General features: G+C 34.1%; 1 protein-coding gene across 1 annotated transcript; it reads right to left on the bottom strand.

Annotated features, from left to right (window-relative positions):
• Positions 1–152: 152 nt before the first annotated feature.
• HNF4G (hepatocyte nuclear factor 4 gamma) lies at positions 153–25454 on the bottom strand. Its single transcript, XM_004280555.3, has 10 exons — positions 24845–25454; positions 21626–21797; positions 18247–18341; positions 15436–15542; positions 13503–13658; positions 9581–9668; positions 7384–7536; positions 7019–7255; positions 5946–6068; positions 153–1556 (listed from the first exon to the last, which is right to left on the bottom strand). The coding sequence occupies exons 1-10, from the start codon at positions 24978–24980 to the stop codon at positions 1435–1437; spliced, it is 1389 nt and encodes a 462-aa protein (XP_004280603.2). The 5' UTR covers positions 24981–25454; the 3' UTR covers positions 153–1434.
• Between the last annotated feature and the right edge of the window lie 1687 nt (positions 25455–27141).

Here is a 27141-nt window from a genome sequence, read left to right as displayed (position 1 = left end):
AGATAACATCAAATTGTCAAATAGTTTTGGGATCCAATGAACTACATTCCTCAGTCCACTGGATTTTTTGAAAATGTGCTGAGCCACTGATTTAAATTTGTCTTTGCTTTCATCATAACATACCTGTTATATATTTTAGTTTCTTTAATCCGTTCAAAAGTTTGTTTTTGTTTTTTTTTTGATTTGTTTTTAGGAGGAAGATTCGTTAAAAGTACAAAAGTGGTTTCTTATTCATGTTGCAACAAATTTACACTCATTTACATGTAAATATGTGTTAACAGGTAACACAATGGATAATATTCAATCATCACTCAATTGCATATATTTAAAAACCACAGTAAGAAGCTCACATTTTCATTCTATACCAAAGATTTAATCTCCTTAAACCAGACCTGGACTTGAATATGGCTCTCCTACTTTTTAGGTTAATGAACTTTGGTTACATTATTGAAACCCTCTAAGCTAAAGGTTTCTTCCCTTTACAAGAGAAAGATAATTATACCTCTCTTACAGGGTTGCTCTGAGGATTAAATGAAGCAACACGTGTGTGTTAGATGGCTACTTTGTCACCCGATAGCAGAAGCCCAGTGATGTACAGTTTTTGTTGGCACAAGGCTTTCTACCTAACACTCCCAGCCTCCCCGAGAACAAGATGGGGGCATGGGCTAAGTTCTAGTCAATGGATGTCTGCTTCTAGATTGTTTTAGGAGAGGGAAATAAATGTCTGTCTTGGTTGAGCCACTCTTTTAAGAGTTTCTTTTTTACAGTTTAACCTGTATCCTAACTGATAAAACTAACATGTTTTATTTTAACATACATCTTCAAATATAGGCAGATTTCAAGGAATACCCAGTCATCTATGGAATGCCTATTTATAATTTTCTAAACTTTATATAGGCATATTTAACTGTGGGCCAAAAAGATACTTCTTAGCCACGGGATACCCATAAGTGATTTTTCTTCAAAGAAATATACCCTATTCTACACTGACTGCTTTATTTTTTGAATTTGCAAGTTTAAAATTTATTTAAAAACTTGGTTCATTTAATATTAATCTGGGATTTCTGATCTACTGTTCACAGTCAAAAAAGAATACTTACCTCTGCATCACATCACCATAAGCAATTATTTACAGATTTAAATTAATAAGACAACAAATGAAGGTAGTACATAAGATTCAACTGGTTCATGCACAGTACAAGTTTATACTATATAAACATATTGAAGCTCAGATATACATTGGTTGCATCTAAAGGTTTTAAACAATAGCAACAACAAACAAAATGAGCATATAAACAAGAAAACAGGATACCATCTTATAACAGCACCATGAAGAAGCCTTGGCTAAGAGTTTGCCAAAAGTGCTATCCTGAGATATTTCAAGACCAACAACTTTTCACATTTATGCAGTGCCGTTCAGAAGTAAACATATTCTCACAATTGCTTCTGTTTGGAGAGAGGCTGGTGTGAGATGACTGAAGCTTGATTTGCAGCTATTTTGTACGGTTCTTGTCCAGAGCCTTGAGGTGGGGAAGGAAGTGGGGTTTCTGGAGTTGCTAAAAAAAGAATCAGAGAATTGTATGTAATGGTGACAGTCACCTTGGCCCATCCCATTAAGTCCTTCATGACACCAATATGCATTACTTTATTTTGGATATGTTTTTAAAAGATCATATATAAAGTAGTGATTATAATACATTATCAGGTCATTGACATACTATTGGAGATGCACTCCCATCTTACTGTCCCAATTAGCATTAAACTAAATCATACTTAAAAATCTTGACAGTCACTTTAAAGTGTCTTCTTACTTTCTTAATAGCATTTATGAACATCTGATTCTCTCATAAACCCAGCAGAAAAAAAGTTAAAATGGAAAGAATTAGTTTTTTTCCAAATCTTACAATATAAATTTTATATTGTAAATCAAAATCGCAATCAAAAAAGCACATAAAATAAAACATATTTGGTTTAGATTTTACTAATTCAAACATTAGATGACATAAAAAAATTGAGGTAAGATAACTTTTCAAGTGCTTTGAAATCTATGTTGTAGTTAAAAGCATCTAAAAAATACTGGCTTTGTCACTTCCAAGTTATTCTATTACAAATACACTTGGCGGTCCCTTCCCTGTCTTTGCAAAGAGCACTGAGTAATTTAAAAAAATAAGTTACAGTTTCAATACTTCATTGTCGATAACAGTATTTCTTTCTATTGGCAAATTTTAACCATGTTACAAAATAATCTAGAAGCCATTCTATAATTTTTAAAAGCTTGAAATATTTTAGTACTCACATTATTATTCCGTATATTTAACAGAACAAACAGAAAATGTTTAATGATCAGACTGAGGCATTGCAAACTTCTTAGATTTTTTTTTCCCAAACAGTTTTTAAAAATTCCATACAAAATGAGAACAGTCCCTTTTTGCCTGGTTTTCTTTAATATATTAACTTTATATTATTAAGTGTGAATTAGCAGTTACTTAGAAACAATGTCTTTAGATATAATTTAATTGACAAAAGAATTACCAAATTTGCTTTAAAAATTATTCCTGGATATTTAGGATGGATCTAACACTCAAGTAGTCTGCTCTAAAAGACCAAGAAAATATGCATGAACTTAAATATGTGTGTATGCTTGTGTTTAATATTTTGCTTTGTGTAAAATATAAACTGTTCCAAATGAGCACAAGCAAAGCAAAGTTTTCCTCTACAAATGAATTTCTTAAATATTATGTTGAGAGAGGGAAAATAAAAATAAAAAGTGTGATGATGTGATTCTAAAAAGATTAGGGTCAGCAAACATGCTTTTAAAATACTACAAAGCTAGCATTTAAAAAGTAAAGGATTTAACCACCAGCAGAATTGTTAAACTTTCTTGTCAGTTGATACCTACAATGTTCAATGTGTTGTTAATGTGTTTTATTTTCCAAGTTTATGAATAACTGATCTCTAAGAGACACAACTTCATAGACTCTTTGGTATGGTATTGGGCTTGCCTCTCTCTGCTCTAGACTATTAATTAAATGAAAGTGGTAACATCTGCTTTGCAAGAATGGTCCCAGTATGGTTCCTCAAAAAATTAAAACCAGAACTTCCATAGTATCCAGCAATTCCACTCCTGGGTATATATCTGAAGAAAACAGAAGCGCTAATTTGAAAAGATACATGAACCTCAATGTTCATAGAAGCTTTATTTACAATAGCCAAGGTATGGAAGCCACCTAAGTGTCCATTAACAGATGAATGGACAAGGAAGATGTGAAAAAAATATATATAGATATATTTATATATATTGAATATTATATATTATATATATATATCATTTATATATATATGAATATTACTCAGCCATAAAAAAGAATGGAATTTTGCCACTTGCAACAACTTGGATGGACCTGTAGGGTATTATGCATAGTGAAATAAGTCAAACAGAGAAAGACAAATACTGTATGTTTTCACTTATATGTGGAAACTAAACAATAAAACAAATGAATAAATATAACAAAGCAGAAACAGACTCATAGATACAGAGAACAAACTAGTGGTTACCTGTGAGAAGTTGGGGAGAGGGAAGGGGAAGACACAAGAAGGGGATTGAGAGGCACACACTACTAGGTATAAGATACAAGGATGTGATGTACAACACAGGGAATATAACCAATAACTTTAAATGGAATATAATCTATAAAAATATTGAATCACTATGTTGTACACCTGAAACCAATATACCCTCATAAATCAACTGTACTTCAAGGAAAAAACAAAAGAGAATGTTCCCAAATTAATGTCTTTCAACTACATTGGGACCCACAGATTAAATGTGCTATAGTATACATCATTTGTATTTTTTTCTAACAATTTCATTTCTGCCTCTGTCGTATACTCACAGAACTTTGTGTTTCATACACTGTTTACACATAGATCTACCAGTGTGTGTGTCTAAAGAACAGCAGTGACAGCATGCATTTCTGTGGCTTCTACTCTCCCTACCACTAGGTAGCAGTCAGATGGAATGGTACTCACTTAATTTTGTCGCATTGCACTGAACATTTGGGTAAAACAACATTGTAGCTAGTTATTAAGGGCAATTGTAAATTCAGTAGGCAATGCTGGTACCCATAATAATTGTATCACAATAACTGAAGGCATCTCAGTGAGGTAGCTGGTTTAGTGTTCAGAGGCAATAGATCAAAAGTAAATCTGGAATTAATTAGTATGAATTCAGAAGCAATTAATTCTAGATATTTTTGTCAAATAGAGATTTTTTTAATCTCCAATGTGACATATAAAAATAAAATTTGTGTTAAATCTGCAATAATATCAGATTAACTATCTACTAGCAATCCCTAGTATTTATATAGTCATTTTAGTTCCAAAGAACTAAAGGAAGCCTAAGCAGCCCACGCTTTGCACAATTATGATATACATGAATGTCAGTTGTCACAGCTTAGTTAAATAGCACCAGTCTTTCGAAAACATGATTCAGATTTCAGTTAGCATGCTAACTCTAATTAACTGTGAGTATTGCATACTCACAAACTTCACTGTGTTACAAACTTCACTGATAACTCTTCAGTCTACAAATAATTACCTAAAATAATAGACGTGCATTTTGATCAGTGACCAATCACATCACATCCTTCATTCTGTCCATGATTATTCAATGAACATATTTCCTTCAGTTCATACACTGACAACAAACTGTGTAGTTGTGTTGCCTCCTCGTCTCCCTCTCAGTGACAAATCCACATGACAATTTGCAAAAATGGACAACTGAAAGAGAACTGGCCAAAAGGGGAGAATGTGCAGTAAAGAAACAAAAAGTGATAATGTTGGAAGTGAAATTCAAATCAAACATAAATGGAGTTATAGAAGAAAGAGCTGACGATGGAAATGTTGACACTACCATTGTTTGAGTCCCTAAAAATTCAGCCAAGAACTTAGTGAAGGAAAGCTTGTCAACAGAAATGAGGAACCAGTTGCACGGAAAAGGTTGAAGAGGTCCCAGAGGGAGTGAAACTGGCAAAAAACTTCACATCAAATGGATTCTCAGAGATATTTTAAGACATTAAAAATGCAAAGGATAAAATGTTGGAAACTGACCCAAACTTCCAAAAGAGTAAAATCCATCAAAGATGGTCACTTCCTCTTGTAAGTCCTTAGAAGAGAACATGGCAAGCAGTGTTTAAACTACTCTTCATATTTTTTTACAAAAAAATAAAACACATTAATTCTCAGTGTTATTAATATTTTAAATTATGGTGCACTGAGAGTTAAAACTACTATTTTTTTTAGTTTCCCTATACATTTATAACCTATAGCTAAAAGAGTTCTTGATGTTTTGAGAAATGTATTTAAAGGTCACAAGCAATCATAATTTTCCTGTTGATTATTAAGATTACTTTGCATGGTTCCACCTTGTATAGTCATTTTTATGGTCCTGTACTACCAGGCAAAGCTAGGACATCCTGTATGTTCTTTTGTGTTCCTAAACCTATGAAGAAGAAAGATTTAGTACTCACATCTCCATTTTAGGGAGAAAACTCATACCTAAGAAGAATAAGTGACTTGCTTCACAATCTCCCACAATTAAATCTTGGAGAAGAAATTATATCCAATTTTTATAATTTCTGGGCACAAATAGATTCTTTCCCCAAATTCCACCTTTTCTCAGGTAATTAAGTTTAAGAAATACTATGTTTCAAAAGTAGCCCAGGGGGCTTCCCTGGTGGCGCAGGGGTTGAGAGTCCGCCTGCCAATGCAGGGGACACGGGTTCGTGCCCCGGTCCCGGAAGATCCCACATGTCATGGAGCGGCTAGGCCCGTGAGCCATGGCCGCTGAGCCTGCACGTCCGGAGCCTGTGCTCCTCAACAGGAGAGGCCGCAACAGTGAGTGGTCTGAGTACTGCTAAAAAAAAAAAAGTAGCCCAGATACTTACAGATCTGGTCTGTATGAACCAGTGCTGACATTGGACCCAAAAGTATAGTTTGTCCAGTTAATGGATCTTGAGATAAATGTGGGTGCATTGGATGATGGAGATGGTTAGCCTCACTGGAAGCACCTACAGAAGATAAAAAGATGCTTGCATTAGTGATATTTAATCAGGAACAGCAAGTTTACCTTGGAACAATTGTTTTGATTGACAGCTTGAATATTGCTATTTTTGCAAAGTGCTTTTTGGAAATTCAAAAATAAATTAATAGAGCCACTGCCATGTTAAAGACAATGTCAGCTTTCACTGTACATTGGTTAGATTAATGTTGTGTCATATTATGTTGTATATTAATAATGGACCTTCTGTGCAGTTTCCTGGAATCATTAGGTTTGCTGCCTGTTGTTAAGGCAATTCCAAGAATCACTTACCTTAAGTTTACAGTATTTGGGATCACCCTACTAGCATAAACAACTTTTATTTCAGAAAGATATCATTAGAAACACATTAAGCACTAGAAAACTAAAATTAAACTAAACTAAAATAAAGTGATTTTATAAGGAAATTTAATCTAGATCAGAATACAAAATAAATGATTTCCTAAGTTATTCCTGACATCTACTGCAGCAATGAAATCTCGTTTTTCCCTTTTCATTGTGTTGTGTCAGTTAATTACTTCAGGAGCACGATGTTTATTTTTAAAGTATTTACTATATATATTTTTTGGTTTTGTTGCAATTCCGATATCCTTGAGCTTTTAGAGGAGTCAAGGCATAGAAAAATATAATATACTCCAAGAAGTACTAACAATAGGAGATATAGTTCTATTTACCATATTTGGGAGGATCTGAAAATTGAGGAAAGAGGGACAGGGTAAAGATGGTGGAGGTGAGTACAAATGGAGGGGAGGTTTGAATGTGTTCAAGTATTTCTGTTCCCATCCAATGGGTTTTGCAGACTTTCTAAATATAAAATACTGAGTTCATTACATCATGGACAAAAGGTAAACAGGTCAAGTTGCTCTAAAGTACTGTAGTATGATGTTAATAAATAAAATAGAAATTCTTAAATATACTCACCACCCAGTAACATCTCCTGAAGTAAGTTGTCGATTTTAACCATCCCAAAAAGTTTAACGAATTGTATCTGCTCAATCATTTGCCAAGTGATGCTCTGCAGCGTTGGCAGGAGTAGAAGCAGCTCCCCAAACCTGCCCCGGGAGTCGTATTGCCTGTCGTTGATGTAGTCCTCCAAACTCAGCTGCACTTGGAACCGCATGTTCTTAATCTTTACTGGATCACTTAGCCCTTTTGCATCTAATAAAGGAATAAAAAGGGCAATCTAAATACTTAACCTTACTAGAGTGTAACAGAAAATATTCTAGTATTTAAAAAGTAGTTTAATTTTCACTGCAATTAGTTTTAATGGAACTTTGGAAACAAACCTGGATCAAAAAATACAATTGCCTTCAAACAAGCATATTCATTGTCATCAATCTGAATTTCTTGAAATGGTCGGACCAGCTCGTCTAGAACCCGGTTGGCCACACGGCTAATCTCAACTTCACAGCTGTTGCGGTGAATAATGTAATTGTTTCCTAGGTAAAAAAATAAAATAAAATAACAAAATAATCACCCTCCTCACACACACAAAATTGTCAGACTTTGCTTAATTTTTTACAAACCAATATTTTAAATGGTCTTCCCTTGAAGAAACAGGAATAGTACTTCCTCTTTCAAGAACATTGTTAGTTATGTTAGAAAAATTTTAGAACACTTACAGGATCAATGACATTGATAATATGATCACATGCATTTTAACAGCCTCGGTCACTTGTGATAATACTAAAGTACAGACTAATAGCAAGCTAATTATTGACAAGGGAGAAACAAGATATAATGATTAGCTTTCCACAATATCAGTTATCTATTAGTGTTTTACTCATTAATGAGCATATTACAAAACCTAAAGAATCTCTCTTGCTTACAGTGAACTAAAAATGGCATTCCTTTAGTGGTCTAGGTGTATATACATGTAACAACGACGGAGACACAATTTTAATAAACCTAATTAGATGAGGCTGATTTTTGAAAATTAGCATGTATATTCTCATGAGTTTCCTCATTAAATAGTAAAGTCTCTCTTCCTGGACTTGTTTAAGTAGAAGCGGGGTGATCACTTTACAGGGCTGTATTCAAAGGAGTTCAGAAATTGGACAGAGAACTGGACCACCTAATCCCTAAAGGCATTCTACCTTAGAAAGTCTGGGGCTATAATATGATATTATTATAGCTTCTAAAACATTAGAAAATTGGAAGCTTATTTTAGCCCCTAAAATAGCTGCTAAATTTTTTTCTGGTTTTATAAAAAACAGAATAGGGCTTCCCTGGTGGCGCAATGGTTGAGAGTCAACAAACCAGAATATTCTGACTTCTTTCACTGCAGGCAAAGACAATCTTCAGTAGAAATAATAATGTGCAAAATTATTCAAAACATGTAGCCCTGCTCTTCTTATGAAAAGTTAAAGTACCTAATTCTTTAGGGTAAAACAATTTAGAACTATGTAGTAAAACTGTTTTGATTTCTATGTATATTGTATTCAGATTTATAATGAGAACACTATTGCAGGGGAACTAAAAATGCAAGAGAAAGTTTAACAGAATTTAAAAGCAGTCATATCATGTGGTTTAGAATCCTGGCTCTATCCCTTACTTGCTTTGTGACCTTAGGTAAGTTTTCTTGGCCTTCATTTCTTCACCTACGAAACAGGCTGAAAATAATAGTACATATCCCTCAGGGTTATTGTGAAGATTAAATGAGAGTGTATACATAAACATGTAAAGCACTTAAAGCAATGCATCGTACATAGTAAGTCCTCAGTAAATATTAGCTATTGTGATATTATGTTCAATTTATTTATATTTGGGACAAAATATCTACCACAAAAATGGAATAAGACAAGTTAATCATCATTTCACACAGCCAGAGGGAGGAAGAGCTTATAAACATTAGAGGGCTCTCAAATATCCCAACAGGAAACCTAACTTTATACGTTAAGTAGGGTATCAGGGCACTTCCTTAATGAAGACACAAGCTTTTCCTTTGTGTCTTATCCCACCTGCCATCCTACTTTTGTGTGTTATAGCACTGCTCTTTAACTCTCAGAATTTTTCAGACATTGTCACAAAATTTTTTTTTTAACTTGGGGTTCTGTAGCATATCATGGGCAATGAGATCATAGGAGATAAACACATTCCTTAGAAGAGTATAAAATAATATATACTATAATTATTAGGTAGACACTGAGAGTGTATGAAACAACACTGGGACTCCATAAGATGGTGACACAAATCACTAACTCTTTGTCCTGATATGATTTAAACATACCTCAATGTTATGTTTATTGAGCAACATCTTTTATTTTTAAATCTTAGTGCACCCTGAACATCCACTCTGAACTTCCCTGAATTAACGGCAAGGAAAAACAGGGCTTGAGTGAGGACCTGACCAACTAAGTCCAATTTGTGAAGTGACAGAGCCATTTCGCAGTGTCTATGAATGCCTGGTACATACAGAATAGGCCCCATGGAAGTATGAAGCATGCATAATTTTTTCTCAAATTAAAAAAAAAAAAAACTTACCCAAAAGCAAAATATCTTTATACACCATGGATCTCTTTGTAGCTCCAAGCAGTAAATGTTCCCCTGCGTGAGCTCTCAACAGTGCCACCTTAATGAAAAATTCCAAGTTTAACAATTAATTATAAAATATAATGATTAAAAGATTATATAAGCCTGATTAATTTAGTATTCTTTAAGACTGGGACTTTTTTTGTTTTAACAACTACAGTATTCATAGATTCTTGCCGTGATTAAGGCTTCCATTTTTCTACTTTTAGCATATCAACAGAGTTTTACTTTTCAAAATTTCTAAAACTAACAAGTCAATACAATGGCAGCAAAAAAAAAAAGAAAAAGAAAAGCAGAACAGTTTAGTGTTTGGGAGTGAATGATGTTTGGGCATGGAGTCAAACAAACCAGAGTTCAAATTCCGGCTTGGCCACTTACTCTTCTTTAACCTTGGGTTAGCTGACCACCAGTATGTTTGGGACTCATTTGTTTTCATCTATCAAATGGACATAGTGATAAAAATCTGAAAGTGTAGCTATGAGGACTAAAGGAGAAAATATATGTAAAACAAGATCTCTTATACATAATCAACTGAATAAACAAAAGGAAAACAAAGATTGGTGATATAGCGAAATGAGTATGGGGGATCTGGGTTCTGACACTTTCTAGATTGAACCTTTAACTCTGCACTAAGCTCTCAAAGGAGCGCCATTCCCTGCTGAATAGCACCAGTAGGAAGACTAGGAAGCATTTCAAATTTAACACATCAAAGTAATGCTTCTCCAACATCTTCATCTCCTTAGTAAATGGCACCATCATCCAAATGCTTTTTCACACCAAAAACAAGGGTCTATTTGGATCCCTCTCTCATTGTACAGCAAATCCTAGTGTTGCTTCTCCATTGCTACGGCCCCTGGCCAAGCCTTGGTCATTCTTCGCCTGGCCCACCAAAATACACTCCAAAGAGCTACTAGGTATTCCTGCTTCCTTTCTGGTTCCTCCATCCTAAGTCCTTCTTGCCAGAGCTTCTACGATGATATCTTGTAATAATAATAATCACTTAATATCACTCCTCTGATAAAAACTCTTCACTGGTTTCTTACCGTCCTTAGAATAAAACCCAAAAACCTCAACCATGGCCTCCCGTGAGGTTATGGCTCAATGCTTTTGCCCCCCTGCCCACGTCCCTGGTTTCATCTTACAACATCCTTTGCTCACTTTTCTCCAGGCACACTATGCCTGCCTGCCTCAGAGCCTTTGAACTTGCATTTCCTGTACCCAGAATGCTTTCTCCTCAGATCTTGACATGCTTAGCCCCTTGCCACTCAGGTCTCAAGAAAAATCTTCTTTAATCCCCAATTTAAAGGATCTGCTACCACTCCACTCCCAGTCATTCTCCAACAACTCATCCCATTTCATTTTATAGAACTCTTCCCCACCTAGAATTAACTTACTTATTATCTGTATATTTTTATTGTCTGCCTCTCCCAAATAGAATGCAAATTTTATGAGAATAGTGGTGTAATCTGTATTTTTACTGCTGGATACTCACAGTTCCTAAAACTGAACAGTAATCATAAGAAATATTTGTTTGATGAATACACTGAGTGAATTTAACTGATATATGGTTCAGTTTTAAAAGCTGTTAAGTTTTTAAAGAGATTATAAAACTTATGCCACAGAGCTCCCAAGAGTATTAAATAAAATAATGTAATATATAATGCATTTGAAGCCCGAGTGCCTTATCCATAATAGAGATTCGCCAATCCATGGCTATTAATGTTATATTAAAGGGTCAGTTAGTAAATGAAAACTATTATTGACAAGTTACAGGATTTCAATTTCCCAATTTTAAATCATTGTCTTAATACATGTCAGCAACTTTTGTAAAAAAAAGAGTGGTAATAAAAATATAAAACTGATAAATAACATAACCCTACTTATATGGCTTGGGGTGAGACAAGTAAGTTTTAGCAATTTAGCATTATTCACTCTGAAATAACCTTCTGAGCCAAGCTATCTTTACGATATGTCCACAACCATGACTCATACCAGGAAGGGAGTTACAGAACATTTTAAGAATGATTTCCGATTTCACAGTATTTTCTTTTTGTAACCAGGTGAAATGCTCTCCTAGAAATATAACTGCTAACTTTCTGTGATCACTTATTTTCTGGTTATATAAATATTTGGCCCTTCTTTGATTTTTAAACAATCATGTACTTTTCCCTTTGATTGTTTCTTTGTCTTTGTTTATCAGTGATAAAGAGCATTGGTCAGAGGGTATAAAAATAGACACTGGTTATATTATATATCATGCTTTATTTAACCTGGGGGAACTGGAAATTTTCAAATTATTTACATCTACAGAATATTATATACTACTTAGAAGAGTTAAAAATGAATCTGAAACTATTAATCTAATCTTTATAGACTAATTAGAACATTAAACTTCTTAACTACTTTTTTTTTTTGTTAAGAAAGTGGATTGCTTTATTAGAAACAGTGAATATAAAAAGGAGATTGATTTCAGGTAAGAACTCTTTAAAAATATTTCAAGACTATACAAGTAAAAACTTTTTACAAAGATGTTCAGCATTCCTTTTCCCTTGGTTCATTTCAAAGAACCTAAATATTTTATTTACTTCAAGACATCAAAACGTTAGACTGCTGGTGAGTTAAGCTCCTTGAGATAATTCAAAATATCAAATATCTCAACTTTTGAGAACTTATATATTTGATGCTAGTAATTAAAACATTATATTATATTGATATACTTTTTTTTTTTTACTGATTTGAATACAGTATGTTGATAATCTGAAGTGTAAGGTTCACTTGAGAAATGAGATCAGCTAATTTTTTTAACGTTCAAGTTGTATTTTAGCCACTAAGTTCTGTTACAATTCTGCAGGTTCAAAGAAAAAGTCAGATTAAGTCTCATCAGTGCCCCTACTGCTGGTCATTTTTATGGGTAACTAGCAGTTTCCCCCTCCCTCTAGAATAGTCAAGTTTTATAGACCTGTTAACACTGATTAAATGGCAGTACTTTCCAGTATGTTTACATTTACAATAAATAATGTAATAATAAATATAAAACAGATAAACTTGAAGGTTGCTTACAGGTTAATTTATCAGACAAACTCCAATGTGCATAACCTTGCAGAAAGTCTGGGGAAAATTAGAGTTCATAAACCGTGAAAGGTAGAGACAAGTATCTTAGCTACTTCTTTAAACATATTGGAAAGTGAACTTTTAACTATTAACTAAAATATCTTAATATACATATGACAAAGTATGAAAATGTCTATATTAGGAAAAGATCACTACATCTGAATTCTATTTTCAGTAGATTTCAGAACACAATTCTACAGATCTTTTTTTTTTTACCAGATTTATACTTTTTATACAGTAAATGCTAGAATAAAACTGACAACATGAAAGGCACAATTTTATATGTTAAGTGCATAAAAGTGCCTACAAAGACACCAACACAACCTGTGTGGTTTCTGTCTAGAAGTGGCCTGGTATTTCTGAAGAATTTTATATGCACCTTTAGTAAACACTAACACACAGTGGGGTACCATTTGCCTTCCAGACATTTATTCTTCCAATACTTTATCTCACAATGGCAGTTATCTACTACCTGTCTTTCTCCCTTACTTAAGCTTTTTAAACCTCAGGAGGGAAGAACATAGGCTTGATCAACCCTCATCCTATCAATAAATTTATAAGACCCCTAAAATAGAATTTAAACAGTCTGTTTCTCAATAGACTGTTTAACTTCAAAGAGAATGAACAAGAAAACCAATCTTTCTCTCAGATAATTTAACCTTTGTCCAATATAGTAAATCTACTATAAATATAATTAAAAGAAAAAACTTAGCAAAGTTCAAAAAACATTTTTTAAAGCATTCATAATCTCTTTAAATTATACCTGATCATCCAGTGGTAACTCACAAAAGGCAGGAATATATTTAGCCCATTCCACCAAGACTAAGAGCTGCTGTTTCATGGATTCACAGACATCACCAATACTGGCAATTTTCTTAATATTTATGTCAGTGCTCACACCAGGGCTTGAGACTGAGATCTAGCATTAAGAAGAACATTATATTAATTCATCACTGAACATAACACAAGACCACTATGTCTCTTTTTTCTACAACTGCAATAAGTAAGCCCCATTGAAGTGGGCACTGTCATTGTCACAGTATCTTGAAATATACTAAACATTTAAAATTGAGAAATCAAATACCTATCAATTCAAGTTAAATTGAGAACATTCGCTGCATAGCACCATGGTCTGGGAGTACTATCTTATTTTCTGGCCAAACCTGTAAAATAAGTTACCACAACTTTCAGGGAGTTTCATAATTCAAGATGACTATACAAAGAGCTATGGAATATCCACATGAACTATGTTGTATGATTTTATTTTTAATTGAAGATGATAGTTCCATTAAGAAAGCCCATCTTTAATTTGTTGTAATTTATGAAGGAAAGTTTCCATTGGATAAAGTTTACCAACTGAGGAGAAAAGATTTAGATGAGAAGTTGCTGTATTTAATGGAAGCCCACCCAAATAAAGTTAAGAAACCAATCTTTGACCCAGCAAGTTGAAAATCTTAATGTATAATGATACATTTTTTAAATGATATATAATTTTGAACTATCTAAGATATAAGTAGTGTTCAAATGCCTTTCTGCTGAAAAAAATCACTTTCTAAAACTTCTTCTAAACTTAATTTTTGAACATGTGTGTGTGTGTGTACATGTCTTTCTGCAGTGTATGTCTATTTCCTCACAGTTCCTTTCAGGCCAGTCTCGAAATACTTTGTAGGACCATCAAGTAATCTTCAAATAATGATGATGATAATGGTGATGTTAACTTCATCATTTACCCTTGTGTTAGCAAAAATGAAAGTAGTTGCATTGACTCATTATAGAATCTGATTAATAGCTATTTCGTTGTTTGCTTTATAATAGAAAAATACCATTAACATTTCTAATACGGGCAATGGTAAAACAAACTTTCTTCAAAAGGTTTCTTTATTTGATTCTTAAGTGATTTACTTTTATTTATATAACTAATCACTTATATTTTTAACTTTAGAACTGATATCCTCATTCTAGAAATTTCAAATAATAAAGTTCCTGTGTTTTCTAAATTCTGGTTCTTCCCTTAAATACCTGTTTCCAGGGCTTCCCTGGTGGCGCAGTGGTTGAGAGTCCGCCTGCCAATGCAGGGGACACGGGTTCGTGCCCCGGTGCGGGAGGATCCCACGTGCCGCGGAGCGGCTGGGCCCGTGAGCCATGGCCGCTGAGCCTGCGCGTCTGGAGCCTGTGCTCCGCAACGGGAGAGGCCAAAACGGTGAGAGGCCCGCGCACCACAAAAACAAAACAAAACAAAAAAAACACCTGTTTCCAAAGCAGATGTTAAGGTGAGTTCTTGAATCTAGAAGTCATTTTCAAGGAAGGAAGCTCTAATGATAGGCCTCAACTAAACACCCCCAAAGCTGTGATAATTGATTTCCAGATTCAATCAGTAAAACAAGATACTGCTCCCAGGGCATTGTGCTATGCATTAAGTATCTTAAATCAACCTTGCAAACAAACTTTTAACACTCAGACTGAAATGCATTTAATTTTTCCATTTAAAAAGTAGGAACTTGCCCAAGAAAAGTTAAAATTGAGTCAACAGTCCAACTAATATTTTCAAAGTAAAATTCTTCAATTTGCATAGGTGTAATTTATTATAGTAATGAGCACATTTGAATGAACTTAAATCATTTTAGTATTATGCCTAAATAAACATCTGATTCTATTAAACAGGACTGGATGCTGGTGCAGCAGTAATGCAGCAGTACCTGGCGAGACCGAACTTCTGCTTGTGCCAGTGTGTTAATGGAGGGGATGTTGCTGCCATCAAATGTGCTTCTTCTGGTGCTTATTCTATCACGTTCGTTTTGCACAGCTAGGGGAGAAAATCACAGTATTTACTGTTCAGTTTTCTTCGATATATCTCAGAATATACAGTTTGAAGTAAAAACAACGTTACTATAAAAGGAGAAATGGGATGCCTCTAAAAGACCTTGGAGGGGGGTGCTTGAGGCAGGGAGAAAAGTATGACTGAAGGTATGTTTCATTCTGTACCATTTTTAAAGTAGAAAGAGCCAGGCTTGTCACTACAGTTCATAAAATATTGCCTTTTGGGACTTCATGATGGTATTCATGTTAGAAAGTGTTGGGTCAGCCAGTTCAGCCATGCTGTATTTTTACGAGGTTGGTTTTCCATTCTCTCAAAGTTAATAAAACCATAAGATAACTAGAGGAAGAGTACAACCTGTGAGATTGACCAGGTCAAAGATAAGAGTGTATTCACTGTCAGAAAATATGAGTCATACATTTTGAAACTCCCATTTTTCTTTTTCTTTTAAAACACTAGCAAAAATGGAAAGTAAATTTATTTTAGTTAAGGTGATTTTCAGATCGCAATCCTATGCTCTCTTATGAAACAATGTCCTCAGGACAGTTTACAAACATTAATAAGGCAAAAATTGCAGCATGTAGGGGTCTCTCTTGAGAACATTGAGATTAGAATATCAGCATTTTGGAACAATGAAGAAATATTAAGTATTTATATGAAAGTCTTCTAAGAAAGAGATCTCTTTGTTTCAGAAAGGAAAAAAAAAGAATAAAGTGTATCCCCAAATTTTTTATTGAAAACTAAATTTTTAAAAATAAGGAAGAGGGAAAGGGTTAGTATGAATTTGTATACTTGTAATACATAGAATAATAGAAGTCAGATGTCAAAGTTGGATTTCAAACCTTAAAAGGTAAAATTATCTTCTCTTAACCAAAAAGAATGGAAACAAAATCTGTAGCCCCTAAATTATTTACACTAATGCTCTATCCAATTCTGCTGGAAAGATAAGACATTAAACTATCAGAATTTTTTTCTGTAATTATTCTTTTATTAAAGAAATTCACCAATTTCTATGCCAAAATCTGCTATCTAACCAAACTTAGTATTAACTATCAACTCCACTAATTTGAAAGAGAAAATATTAAACTTCTTGCCTTTAAGAGTGAGTAATCTTTAGTTAGAGTGAATCATTAATATTTTATTTTTAAATCAAATTTACTGGTAGCTTACTTCCTCTCTCTCCTTTTTTTAGCAAATATTGTCATTGACTTTCAGCCTAAACTGACTCATTTGGAAATGTATACATGGAGGTAAAAAAATTAAAATGTAAGTTATGCTTTTATGAATTTCGTTTACATGACCAATCTTTAGAAAAATGCTAAAAGATATTGTGAACATTTGTAATTATCTTGCAGCTACCTTTTTTGACATAAAACCATATTTATATACATTTCCATCTAACTAACCTTAATATTATGCTATTAGTGTAAATAAGAAAAATATATCTACTTTGAAAGCTAAAAGTTACTTCCTAATCTATTTAGGAAAAATTAATACATTATTCTATGAACAGTATAGGATATACTTTCACTGTTTTTGAAAATAATTTTATTTAGCAGATTGTAAAACTCTTAATGGAATTGTAGAATCGTGGTTTGCTTTTACATTGGTAGGAGTGAAGCAGAGGTTCAAGTAGAAATGAATGAAGATAATTGACAAAGCATGTAATTAATCCCATAAACTACCAAATAGGCCACTAGAAATAAGTCATGTTGAAATGAAGGTGTTTTTCCTTTAACTTTGTGAACTTTATTTTGCCTTCTTTTCTGAGGCTAGCAACTGAATGAAATGAATGGAATTTTTGTCTCTTGAAAATACTGAGTGACAAAGAAAAAAACTATGTTTAAGATCGGTTTGATATTTTTCACATATCTGATTTAATTTTTTAATAATATATGAAACAGTTCTGAAAAATATCTCTTTGTATGTGATAGTGATAGGGATAAGCATGTGGCAAAATGACAAACAGAAAATTGTATAGCAGCTATGCCCTGCCAAACATTTAAATGTGCTAAACACATTTGTTTTGCTAAATTAACAATAGTTAGAACGTAGGATAATATAATTAGATTATTTAATATGTTCAAAATGAAATTAGTGCACACTAAAATAGAGCATCTAGTCCATTGTCTCTGTCTTTGAATAGAATATAAGCTCCCTGACAAGGGGGATTATTTTGTTCAGTATGTTCACTACTGAAACCTCAGCACCCACAACAGTGTTTGGAGAGCAGCAGTGCTCAATAAATTTGTTAAATAAATAAATGAATGCATGAAAAGTCAATGTTCAGTTAATGTTTATGAAATTAATAAAGATATTCAACTGTTTTGAGAATGAAAAATTTAAAATTTAAAATTCATTTAAAATTCATTTATAATTGCATCCTATTAATATAGTTTACCATTTAGCTTTTGAACAAGACATTGGAATATTTTTTCAGACAATAATTTTCTTGCCAGGGATTACGCAGTAGTGGATAGAACATTTCAAATCGGTCAGCAGGTAAAGACAGGCTCTACCACTCACCAGTGGGTATCAGTGTCCTTGAGTAAATTCTTAAACTCGAGGAACCACAAATTCTTCACTGAGGATAATCAGAGCTCATGTAAAGGTTATGGTGATTAAATGAGAACATGTGTGTATAACACTTTTCATCAATAATGTTAATAATCATTATGTTATATATTATTACCTTCTTTTTTCATTCCTGCTCTAAAGCACTTTCTTAATCGACAGTATCTACATTGATTCCTTTTGTCTTTGTCAACAACACATTGCCGACTGAACCTACAACACCAAAAAAATATATTAGTTTGCAGAAAACTGTTATTTATCAAAAAAAGCAGATAGACTTTAAAAAGTATAGTCAAATTTAGATCAACAGAAAGAATGTATAAGAACAAGTAACTATGACTTTTCTAATCTCATGATCAACATGAAAATACAAGCCTCACCTCTCATGCAGTCTTTCTAATAAAACAAAACTGAATGATATCTCACTTTTGGCCAGTATCCATGATCATTTCTATCTTGAGCCATGAAAGCCAAACCTAGTTTAAAATTTGTGGCATACAAATTCTAATGCTTACTGCTAAATGATTTCAGTGTGACGGGGAACTTCACTCCTCTGAACTTTCACGCTTTTCTCTATTTAAAAATTTTTCTATTAATTTTACATCATATCCAATTGGAGTTTACTCTAAATTCCAAATTACATATCAAGAGGCAATTGAATAAAGTATAAAGAGTAGAGTCTCTGAAAAATTAGGTACCACTTCACACCCACTACAGTGGCTATAATCAGAAGAAAACAGACAACAGCAAATGATGAGGTTGTGGAAAAACTGGACCTCTCACACACTGTTATCTATAATACAAAATGATGTGGCTGCTTAGGAAAACAGTTTGGCAGTTTTTCAAAAAGTTAAACAAGAGTTACCAAATGACCCAGCAATTCCACTCCTAGGTATACACCCAAGAGAAATGAAAACATATTCACACAAACACCTATACACAAACGTCCATAGCAGCATTATTCATAATAGCCAAAAAGTGGGGACAACCCAAATGCCCATCAGCTGATGAACAGATAAACAAAGTGTGGTGTACCCACACAATGGAATATTACACCTGGCAATAAATAAGGATGAAGCGCTGATACATACTACAACATGGATGAACCTTGAAAACACTATTCTAAGTGAAAGAAGTCAGGAAAAAAGGTCACATATTGTGTAATTTCGTTTATGTCAAATGTGCAAAAGAGGCAAATCCGATGCAGGGGACGCGGGTTCGTGCCCCGGTCCGCGAAGATCCCACATGCCGCGGAGCGGCTGGGCCCGTGAGCCATGGCCGCTGAGCCTGCGCGTCCGGAGCCTGTGCTCCGCAATGGGGGAGAGGCCACAACGGTGAGAGGCCCACGTACCGCAAAAAAAAGAAAAAAAAAAAGGCAAATCTATAGAGACAGAAAGTAGATTAGTAGTTACCTCATATTGGTGGGGAGGGAGTTGGGGGGAATGAGGAGTGACTACTAAAGGGTACTAAGAGGTTTCTTTATAGGATGGTGAAATATTCTAAATTGAACGTAGTGATGATTGTACAACTCTGTGAATATAATAAAAAAATGAATTGCATACTAAAAGAAAAAAAAATGTACAGTCTCTGGAATTAGACCTGAGCTTGATTCCCAGGTCAACATTCACTGTCTATAGAACTTGAAAATGTTATTTAACTTTCCAAGTTAACCCACAATTGTAAAATAGGGAAAACTTGCCGTCACAGGTTGTTAACTGAGCATACTTAAAAGACTATGAGATCAGCAAAACCTGAGCTTAAAAAACCTTTTTGCCCCTAAACTTACATCAATATAATATTTTCCAAATGGAAAATCATGGCATTTGCTTAATACCAATACATGTAAAGAAAGCTAAGTTGGCAGCAGTATTCATGATGGGAAGGTGGGAGGAGTAAAGCCATACATGTCGTTGGAATAGTTTTTAAATTTCCAAAATTTGTTATGGGAACGTTTCTTTCCCACTTTTCTCATACAGGAAGGGTGGAAATCTTGAAAGCTCTGTGTGCTGACATTCTCTGACTCTTAAAAGTTCTTGCTGGGGTGTTCAACTCAATATTCTGTAATAACCTCTATGGAAAAAGAATCTGAAAAAGAATAGGTATATGTATATGTATAACTGATTCACTTTTCTGTACACCTGAAACTAACACAACATTGTAAATCAACTATGGTCCAACATAAAGTAAAAAATTAAATTAAAAAAAAGTTGCTGTTGGATTTAGTTGCTTGGATGGTCATTTTTCATATACATATATATATATATATATTTCACCTTCAACAGAACACATAACTTAAAAATTGTAAAAAGTATTGTTTACATGTTATTTTGTATGTATTTTAGTTATTAATCTTTTAGAAGCACTCAATATTTGATGTAATCATAGAGAAAATGCTTTTGATGAAGGAAATCTGCTTGATTACTTTACACCTCTCGAGTCTGGCTGTATATAAAAGCAAGAACATACTCTTTTTTGTTTACCAAGAAGGTTTTAAAGTGGATGATTTAGATTTTTATACCTACTTTAAGCTCTCCTAAAAAAATTACTAGAGAACACTAGTTTAACTTTTCCCACATCCCTAGAAGTCAAATGGCATCATATTGGAAGAGTTAACTTCTTCCCAAACATCCAACTTGTACCTAAAACACCTTAACAATCCTACACATGACTTTCAGAGACAGAGCACACACAGATATTTTTCTGTTAAAGTCAGTCATTTTTTAATAACCCATATTTAACACAGATATAATCTGTATTCAAGAACTGTCATTCTGAACACTCAAAGGGAAATATCTAACCCTAAATCATGCTATGATGTTGACTTTTTTTAAAAAGCCTACTAGAAACGTGTGATACATAAAATATAAATACATTTTAGACAAACATTAAATTCAATTACAAAATTGTGGCACGAGAAATACATCTAAAACTTTAGAGCTGAAAATTTCATTTTATTCAGTAACATCAACAAGCTACCAAAATCATCTGCCTTTTTATAATTTTGTTCCAAGACTCAGGACGTGATGACGCTAAAAAGATAAGCAATATGCAGAAACGTACACGCATTGTGAAACCATTTAAATACAGATTTACATATGGCTCTTGGTATATGATCACGTGGAGAAACAATAAAGAAACACAAGGAAAAGACAAACACCAAATTTCAGATGGTATTTACCTCTGGGAGAGAGGGGAGGAAGAGAAAGTGATAGGGGAGGTGTTCACAGGAGGCTTCAATTATATTGGTCTAAACTGGGTGGTAAGCATGGGGATTTTTTAATATACATTTTATAAGTCTAAGATGTTTCATAAAAAAGAACCACCCGTGTGACTGCATGTGTATACACACCCACACATCCTCACTTTTCATGTCGCTTATAAATTTTGTTCTTAGAGTTACAGAAATTTGAAAGCTCTGAATTTTATTCCCGTACTTCTTGCATGGCATTTTGAAACACCTCTAAAGATCTCCTTCTGGGAAGGAGCATTTCAAGTACCTGCAAGAATAAACGTGACTCTTGCGGATGCTGCGTCTGAAGAAGCCCTTGCACCCGTCACAGCTGGAGGCGCCATAGTGCTTTCCTGTCGCTCTGTCCCCACATATAGCACATAGACAGTTGACACCATTATCTGTGGTATTCATACTTGTTGTCTCTGGGACAGAACTATCTGTTAAAGAAAGACAAAGTGGTAGAGTGCAAGTTAGTACTGAGTATTTCTTACATAAATTGGCCTACTAATTATTCATGGGAGGGAAATAGTCCCTTCCTCAGCTTCTTGGAAGCTCCACACCAGTGCTCTCCTTTTATCCACTGGCTGTCTCTGCCAGTCTCCGTTCCAAACTCCCCACTCGTATTTTGGAGGATTAAAATTTGGTATACCATAGGGCTCAGTCCCTCAACTATACCCTTTCCCTAGGGAAGCTCATCCGGTCCCATGATATTAAATATCTGTATGATGAAAAATCCCCACATTTTATTTCTAGGCCCGATGTCTCCCACGGGTATCAGTCTGAAATGCCCAAATACCTACTGAACAACTTCACTTTGGAGTTTAATAAGAATTTCAAATTAATGTATCAAAAATAGAACTCTGATTTTTTTTTTTTTTCCTCCTAGAACTTGTTCTTCCTTCAGTCTTCCCTAGTCAGTCAGTGGTACCATCTGGTACCTAAGGCCAATAATCTGGCCTTTACTGAATTCTCGCCTTCGTGGCTCACATCCAATCCACGAGTCGTATTTAAAATACATATCGAATCCACACCTTTTCAGCCTTTTACCATGGCCACCCTTATTCAATCGAACATAATCTTTTCCCTGGATTATTGCAATAGCTTCCTACCTAATTTCTCGAATACTTCCACCCTGGTTCCCCTACTGTTTATTATCAGAAAGCCGGCAATGTGCTCTTGGCATAAGAAATTCACATCACATTAGCCTTCTGCATCCAACCCTTAGATACAAAATAAAGCCTACACATATTCCCATGGCCTACAGAGCCCAGAGTGAAAAGGTTCCCCTTCCATCTCTCTGATCCCATTATCTGGCACTACTTTTCATCCTGTTCACTAGTCTCTAGTAATGTTGCCTCTTTTTTTTTTCTCCTTGAAGTCTGTTCCCATCTCAGAGCCTTTATACTTGCTAACCCTTCTGCCTGGAAGGGAAGCTTTTCCTCAAGAATTTCTATGAGCTGGCTACCCAGTTTCTGCTCAAATCACACATTTTCTGTGAAACATTCTGTAAACACACATCTAAAAGAGTCATCTCTCATTTGCCCTTCAAGTAGAACCTAGTACCCTGCTTATATTTTAAACTAACCACTTCATTTTCTAAAATTATAATATGCTTTGGTCTGTTCATTTATTACCCATCTTTCCACATAGAATAAAAACTTCATGATGTCAGAGGATTTATCTGTCTTAGTCACCCCTCTGCCTTCCAGCTCTTAGAACTACGCCTTCCATAAAGTGAGAAGTAATTGTTTTGAAGAAAGACGCTTCAAAAAATCCACATCGATATTTTTACTTAAATATTTCTTAAATTAGTTAATATTGTTTACTACATCTTTACAATTATCTATGTACTCAAAATATATTAAATAAATAAGAATATATTATACACTTTAATTAATAATAAATTATATAATAATGTAAATATAACAATTAATTATTATATTTCCAATATAAAAAGGATAAAATCAAAGACTGTTATGTCCAAATTACATTCTGTGACAATATATGTATTCTACTTACTAATACTTCTGAGTTGACAAATATTGTCATATATAACTTCATAAAGTTACAAAAATCTTCAGTGAGAATATGCTTAAGGGTAATCATGTGACATTTTAGAATTTAAATGCTAGTAATTTTTCTTTTGATAACATAAACAAAATAGATATTAGAAATATGGCAGAAGTGTTAAGGATTGACTGTGTTCTGGAAGATTATATGGAAACAAAAAAAAATATTCAACTCTTGCTTCCAGTTTAATGTCATACTTACATATTATTAACAAGAATTTACATATTATTACAAGAAAACAAGTTAGACAACACTTTGGAAATAGCCATTATAAGTCAGTTGTTTTAGTAAATATTTATGATAAATCTGTCCCTACTATTTAGTAATCTATAGCCTTTAAAAAATTCATGAGTCTATTGAGGTAAATACTTTATTAAATACCTTAGTCAAGTCTAAACATAAGGATTAAAAATAGTGACTTCCTGATAGAGGCACTGTCAATTGATTTTAACCCCTTTGTGCTAAAATTTCAGAATTCATCTTCTGAAAATGTTTAGAAATCTTCCCACTGATAAATTATTGTTGTTTATTGCAAATATTACAGCTATAGCAGTCACTGAAATTGTACAGCATAGTAGAACGTTAAGATATCCTGAGTACAAGATATATTCTCAGTCCTGAGCTAAACACACACACACACACACACACACACACACACACAGAATTTTCCAAAGCATACATAATTTGCAGATTTTATGAGTTCTAACAATTATAACTGATCTTGGACAAAATTTTTACATGAAAAAATATCTAAATTCAAAGTCAGTAGTAAACTGTATTCTATAAAGACATGAGCCCTAAACAAGTCATGTCTTATTTAAAGTTAAAATGTTACAGTAGATAAATACCAAGAGCTTTGTGAGGCTAAACATTAGCTTGTCAAGTGCAGTTATAATATAAACCCTTATTTCTTTTCATATTTGTGTTCAATGCAAAAACTTGATAGTAATGTTAAATACAGTTTCTCATCAGCAGCAGTTGAGAACTGGAATAATGAAAGAAGGCAACCAGTAAAACTCTCCAGTGTTCTAAGGACAATTTTCCATATGTCATTTTAAATGTTGCATAGAAAATATACTTTACAGCTAACCTGCCAATATTACTCATTACTGTGATTTACAGTAAATAAAATAACTGCTGAAACTACTCTTTCTATCTACCTGGCCCATGACAGAATTCCGAGGTTACTTTATTATGCATAGCTAAGCTTTTTCTATCTCAAACATAAGATAGCCATAGCATTATTAATTAAAATTTTGCGATGAAGCGCAAAAACTTCAGATTTGTGGCCTTAAAAAACAAGCCCTGAATTCTCCAGCAATAAAGCACATGGAACCACCACCTGGGAAGCTCAGTTTTCCTGCTCTCATTATACTTACTTTTCTTTTTTATCTACAAGCAGATGAGAACTCACCATTTGAATTATACAGAATCTGCATAGTTTCAAACTCCAAAGTTGTGTAAGTTGGGTCCAAAACTTCACTGTAATTTGCCATCTCCATGTCCAGTATCGGTTCCGATACCCTCATCATTGATTTAGATACACACATACGAGTGGCACCACAGGCCCAGAGTGTGTGATGGCTGTTGGGCTTTCAATCTGTGAGGGATAATCCAAAGTTAACTGTAACTGAGTGACTTATGTGCTAAAGTGGGAGGAGCTGTAAAACTGTAAACTCCTTCAGCAGGCCATATTCTGCTTACTTCTTTTTCTTTTATGGTGTACGAAAGCAATTCATTGTGATAATGTTGGAATGCTTCATGAAATCACCTTATCTGAAGTGCTTAGTGGACTAACATGATTTCCTAAATGGATTTCCAGTAGACAATAAATGATGTCATTAAGAGGATTAAAAATAGAAAAGAGAATACCTCTGATTTTGAACTGTCATTATAGCATCATTTCTCCCATTTAAGCGGCTGAAATCTCATGCCCCATGTTCTAAAAAAATGAGAATCACTTTTCTGTTATAAATAGGGTAAGTCAAGACTGTAAGCTAACACTTAACATAAGCACTTAATAATTTCAAGTTTCTTTAGCTAACTTTATGTTGAGGAAAAACAAATTTTCAATTTGAAATGACAGGGATTTATGATATATTCCAGTAGAAGCCTGGGCATAGCCCTAATATGGCCTGAAACACATTCTCTTTAGTTATCAATCTATGAGTCAGTGTCCCTTGCATGTCTGTAAATGTTCCAAGGGCAGAACCAGTGCAGTTGCTAGTATCTTGTAGGCATTCGATAAGTAATTGTTAGACAACCACGGTGAGATGCTGGGAAGCTTGCCATGGCATGCAGCCTGAGAGCCCTTAAAAACTGCTTCAGGGAGGCCCCTTGGAAAAGATGTGCAGGAGGCTGAATACCAGTGTGCATTGAAGACAGGGTAGGAAAGAAAGCTAAATCCTCATTCTCCATAGTGGAGAGTCAATGGAGAACACTAAAACCGAAAGTACAAGAAGCAGCATGTCACTTAAAGTCATGGGGTAATAGTGGGGGGAAAAAAAGAAAGAAAAAAGAAGGCTAAAAGAAGTGCCTCTGAGAATGATGTCCGTTGACCTTTTTTGTTTGTTTTTTGTTTTGTAGAATTCTTGGGAGAAACTTTGTAGAATTATTTAATTCTTAAATCTACGTGCTTTTATAACTTTAATAAAAATAAAAACAACAAAAAAGGCAAAAATAATAATAAATAAATGTTACATGAATAAGGTTTATATTTTTACTTCTGATGTCAGTTACATTCTAGACATTAAACTGAACATGTGTAGATTTACACATTCCCATCATCAACTTTCTCATACATAACATTTATAAAGCACACTATATCTTTTATGTGGATGTGTGACAAGAAGCATTTAGAGTGTGGGGATATTTAGAAGATAATATTCAAAGATTATATTTTATTTCTGAGAATATGTTTATTGATTTTATCTTCCAAGAAAGAATTCCAGCCACATTTACATTATAAAGTCAGAATTTCATTTTCCACATTTGTTAACGATTACTGCAAAGTAATATTTCTTATTCAATTTCTTAACACCATAGACTTTGTGACTACTGTATCTTAGAAATTATTATATTTTTCATCAGGGAAGACTGGCCTCTTAAACTCAAAGCCATGTGAAGAAAATAGCAGAGTCATTTCAGCAGCCAGCGTCACTAAATCAAACAGGGATCACTGGAGTAGTCCTCTTGCCTTTATATTCTGTAGGATTCTTAATTGTGAGGATAATATTGGGGGGATAAATTTCAGGGACTGATTTTGTTTAGAAGGTTAACTGTAGTAGTTGTTTTTGAAGGGCACAACATGAAAATCCTGTGGTTTTCATTTACATGAAGTGGTTCTCATTTGTGGTGAAGTAGCACAGACCTGTTGTGTTTCCTGTGTGAACACAAAGAGTGCATTGTGCATTGCCCACAGTCTTTCAAATGCACGTAGTGATGAACCGATGCTGAGGTATGTCACCAATGGGAGTGTACCAACAGAAGGAAAAGAAGCAAAGAAAAAGGTCGAGAACCATTCATTTATAAGATTGCAAAACACTTAAGAGAAATGTGATAAAAAGAGAAATGTGGATATAGATCAGGAGAACAATGCTGTCATAGTTTTATTGGTCTACTCCATCCTGTGTCCATGGGTGGCATCACCATGGATCAGGGCACTGCACTCAAAAGTGGAAGGAGCTTTAAATTCATCTCAGCACAGATCCT

This window comes from Orcinus orca, chromosome 17 (assembly GCF_937001465.1).
Source record: "Orcinus orca chromosome 17, mOrcOrc1.1, whole genome shotgun sequence".
NCBI lineage: Eukaryota > Metazoa > Chordata > Mammalia > Artiodactyla > Delphinidae > Orcinus > Orcinus orca.
This window is presented reverse-complemented; position numbering and strand designations above follow the sequence as displayed.

Bases quoted from the DNA above. Each gene is read 5' to 3' on its own strand.
- HNF4G (XM_004280555.3), bottom strand. From the start codon at position 24,980: ATGTGTGTATCTAAATCAATGATGAGGGTATCGGAACCGATACTGGAC. The intron at 21,798-24,844 runs GTGAGTTCTCAT...TTTCTTTAACAG, and splicing joins GATTCTGTATAATTCAAATG to ATAGTTCTGTCCCAGAGACA. The intron at 7,256-7,383 runs GTTTGTTTCCAA...TTCCTTTATTAG, and splicing joins AATTGTATTTTTTGATCCAG to ATGCAAAAGGGCTAAGTGAT.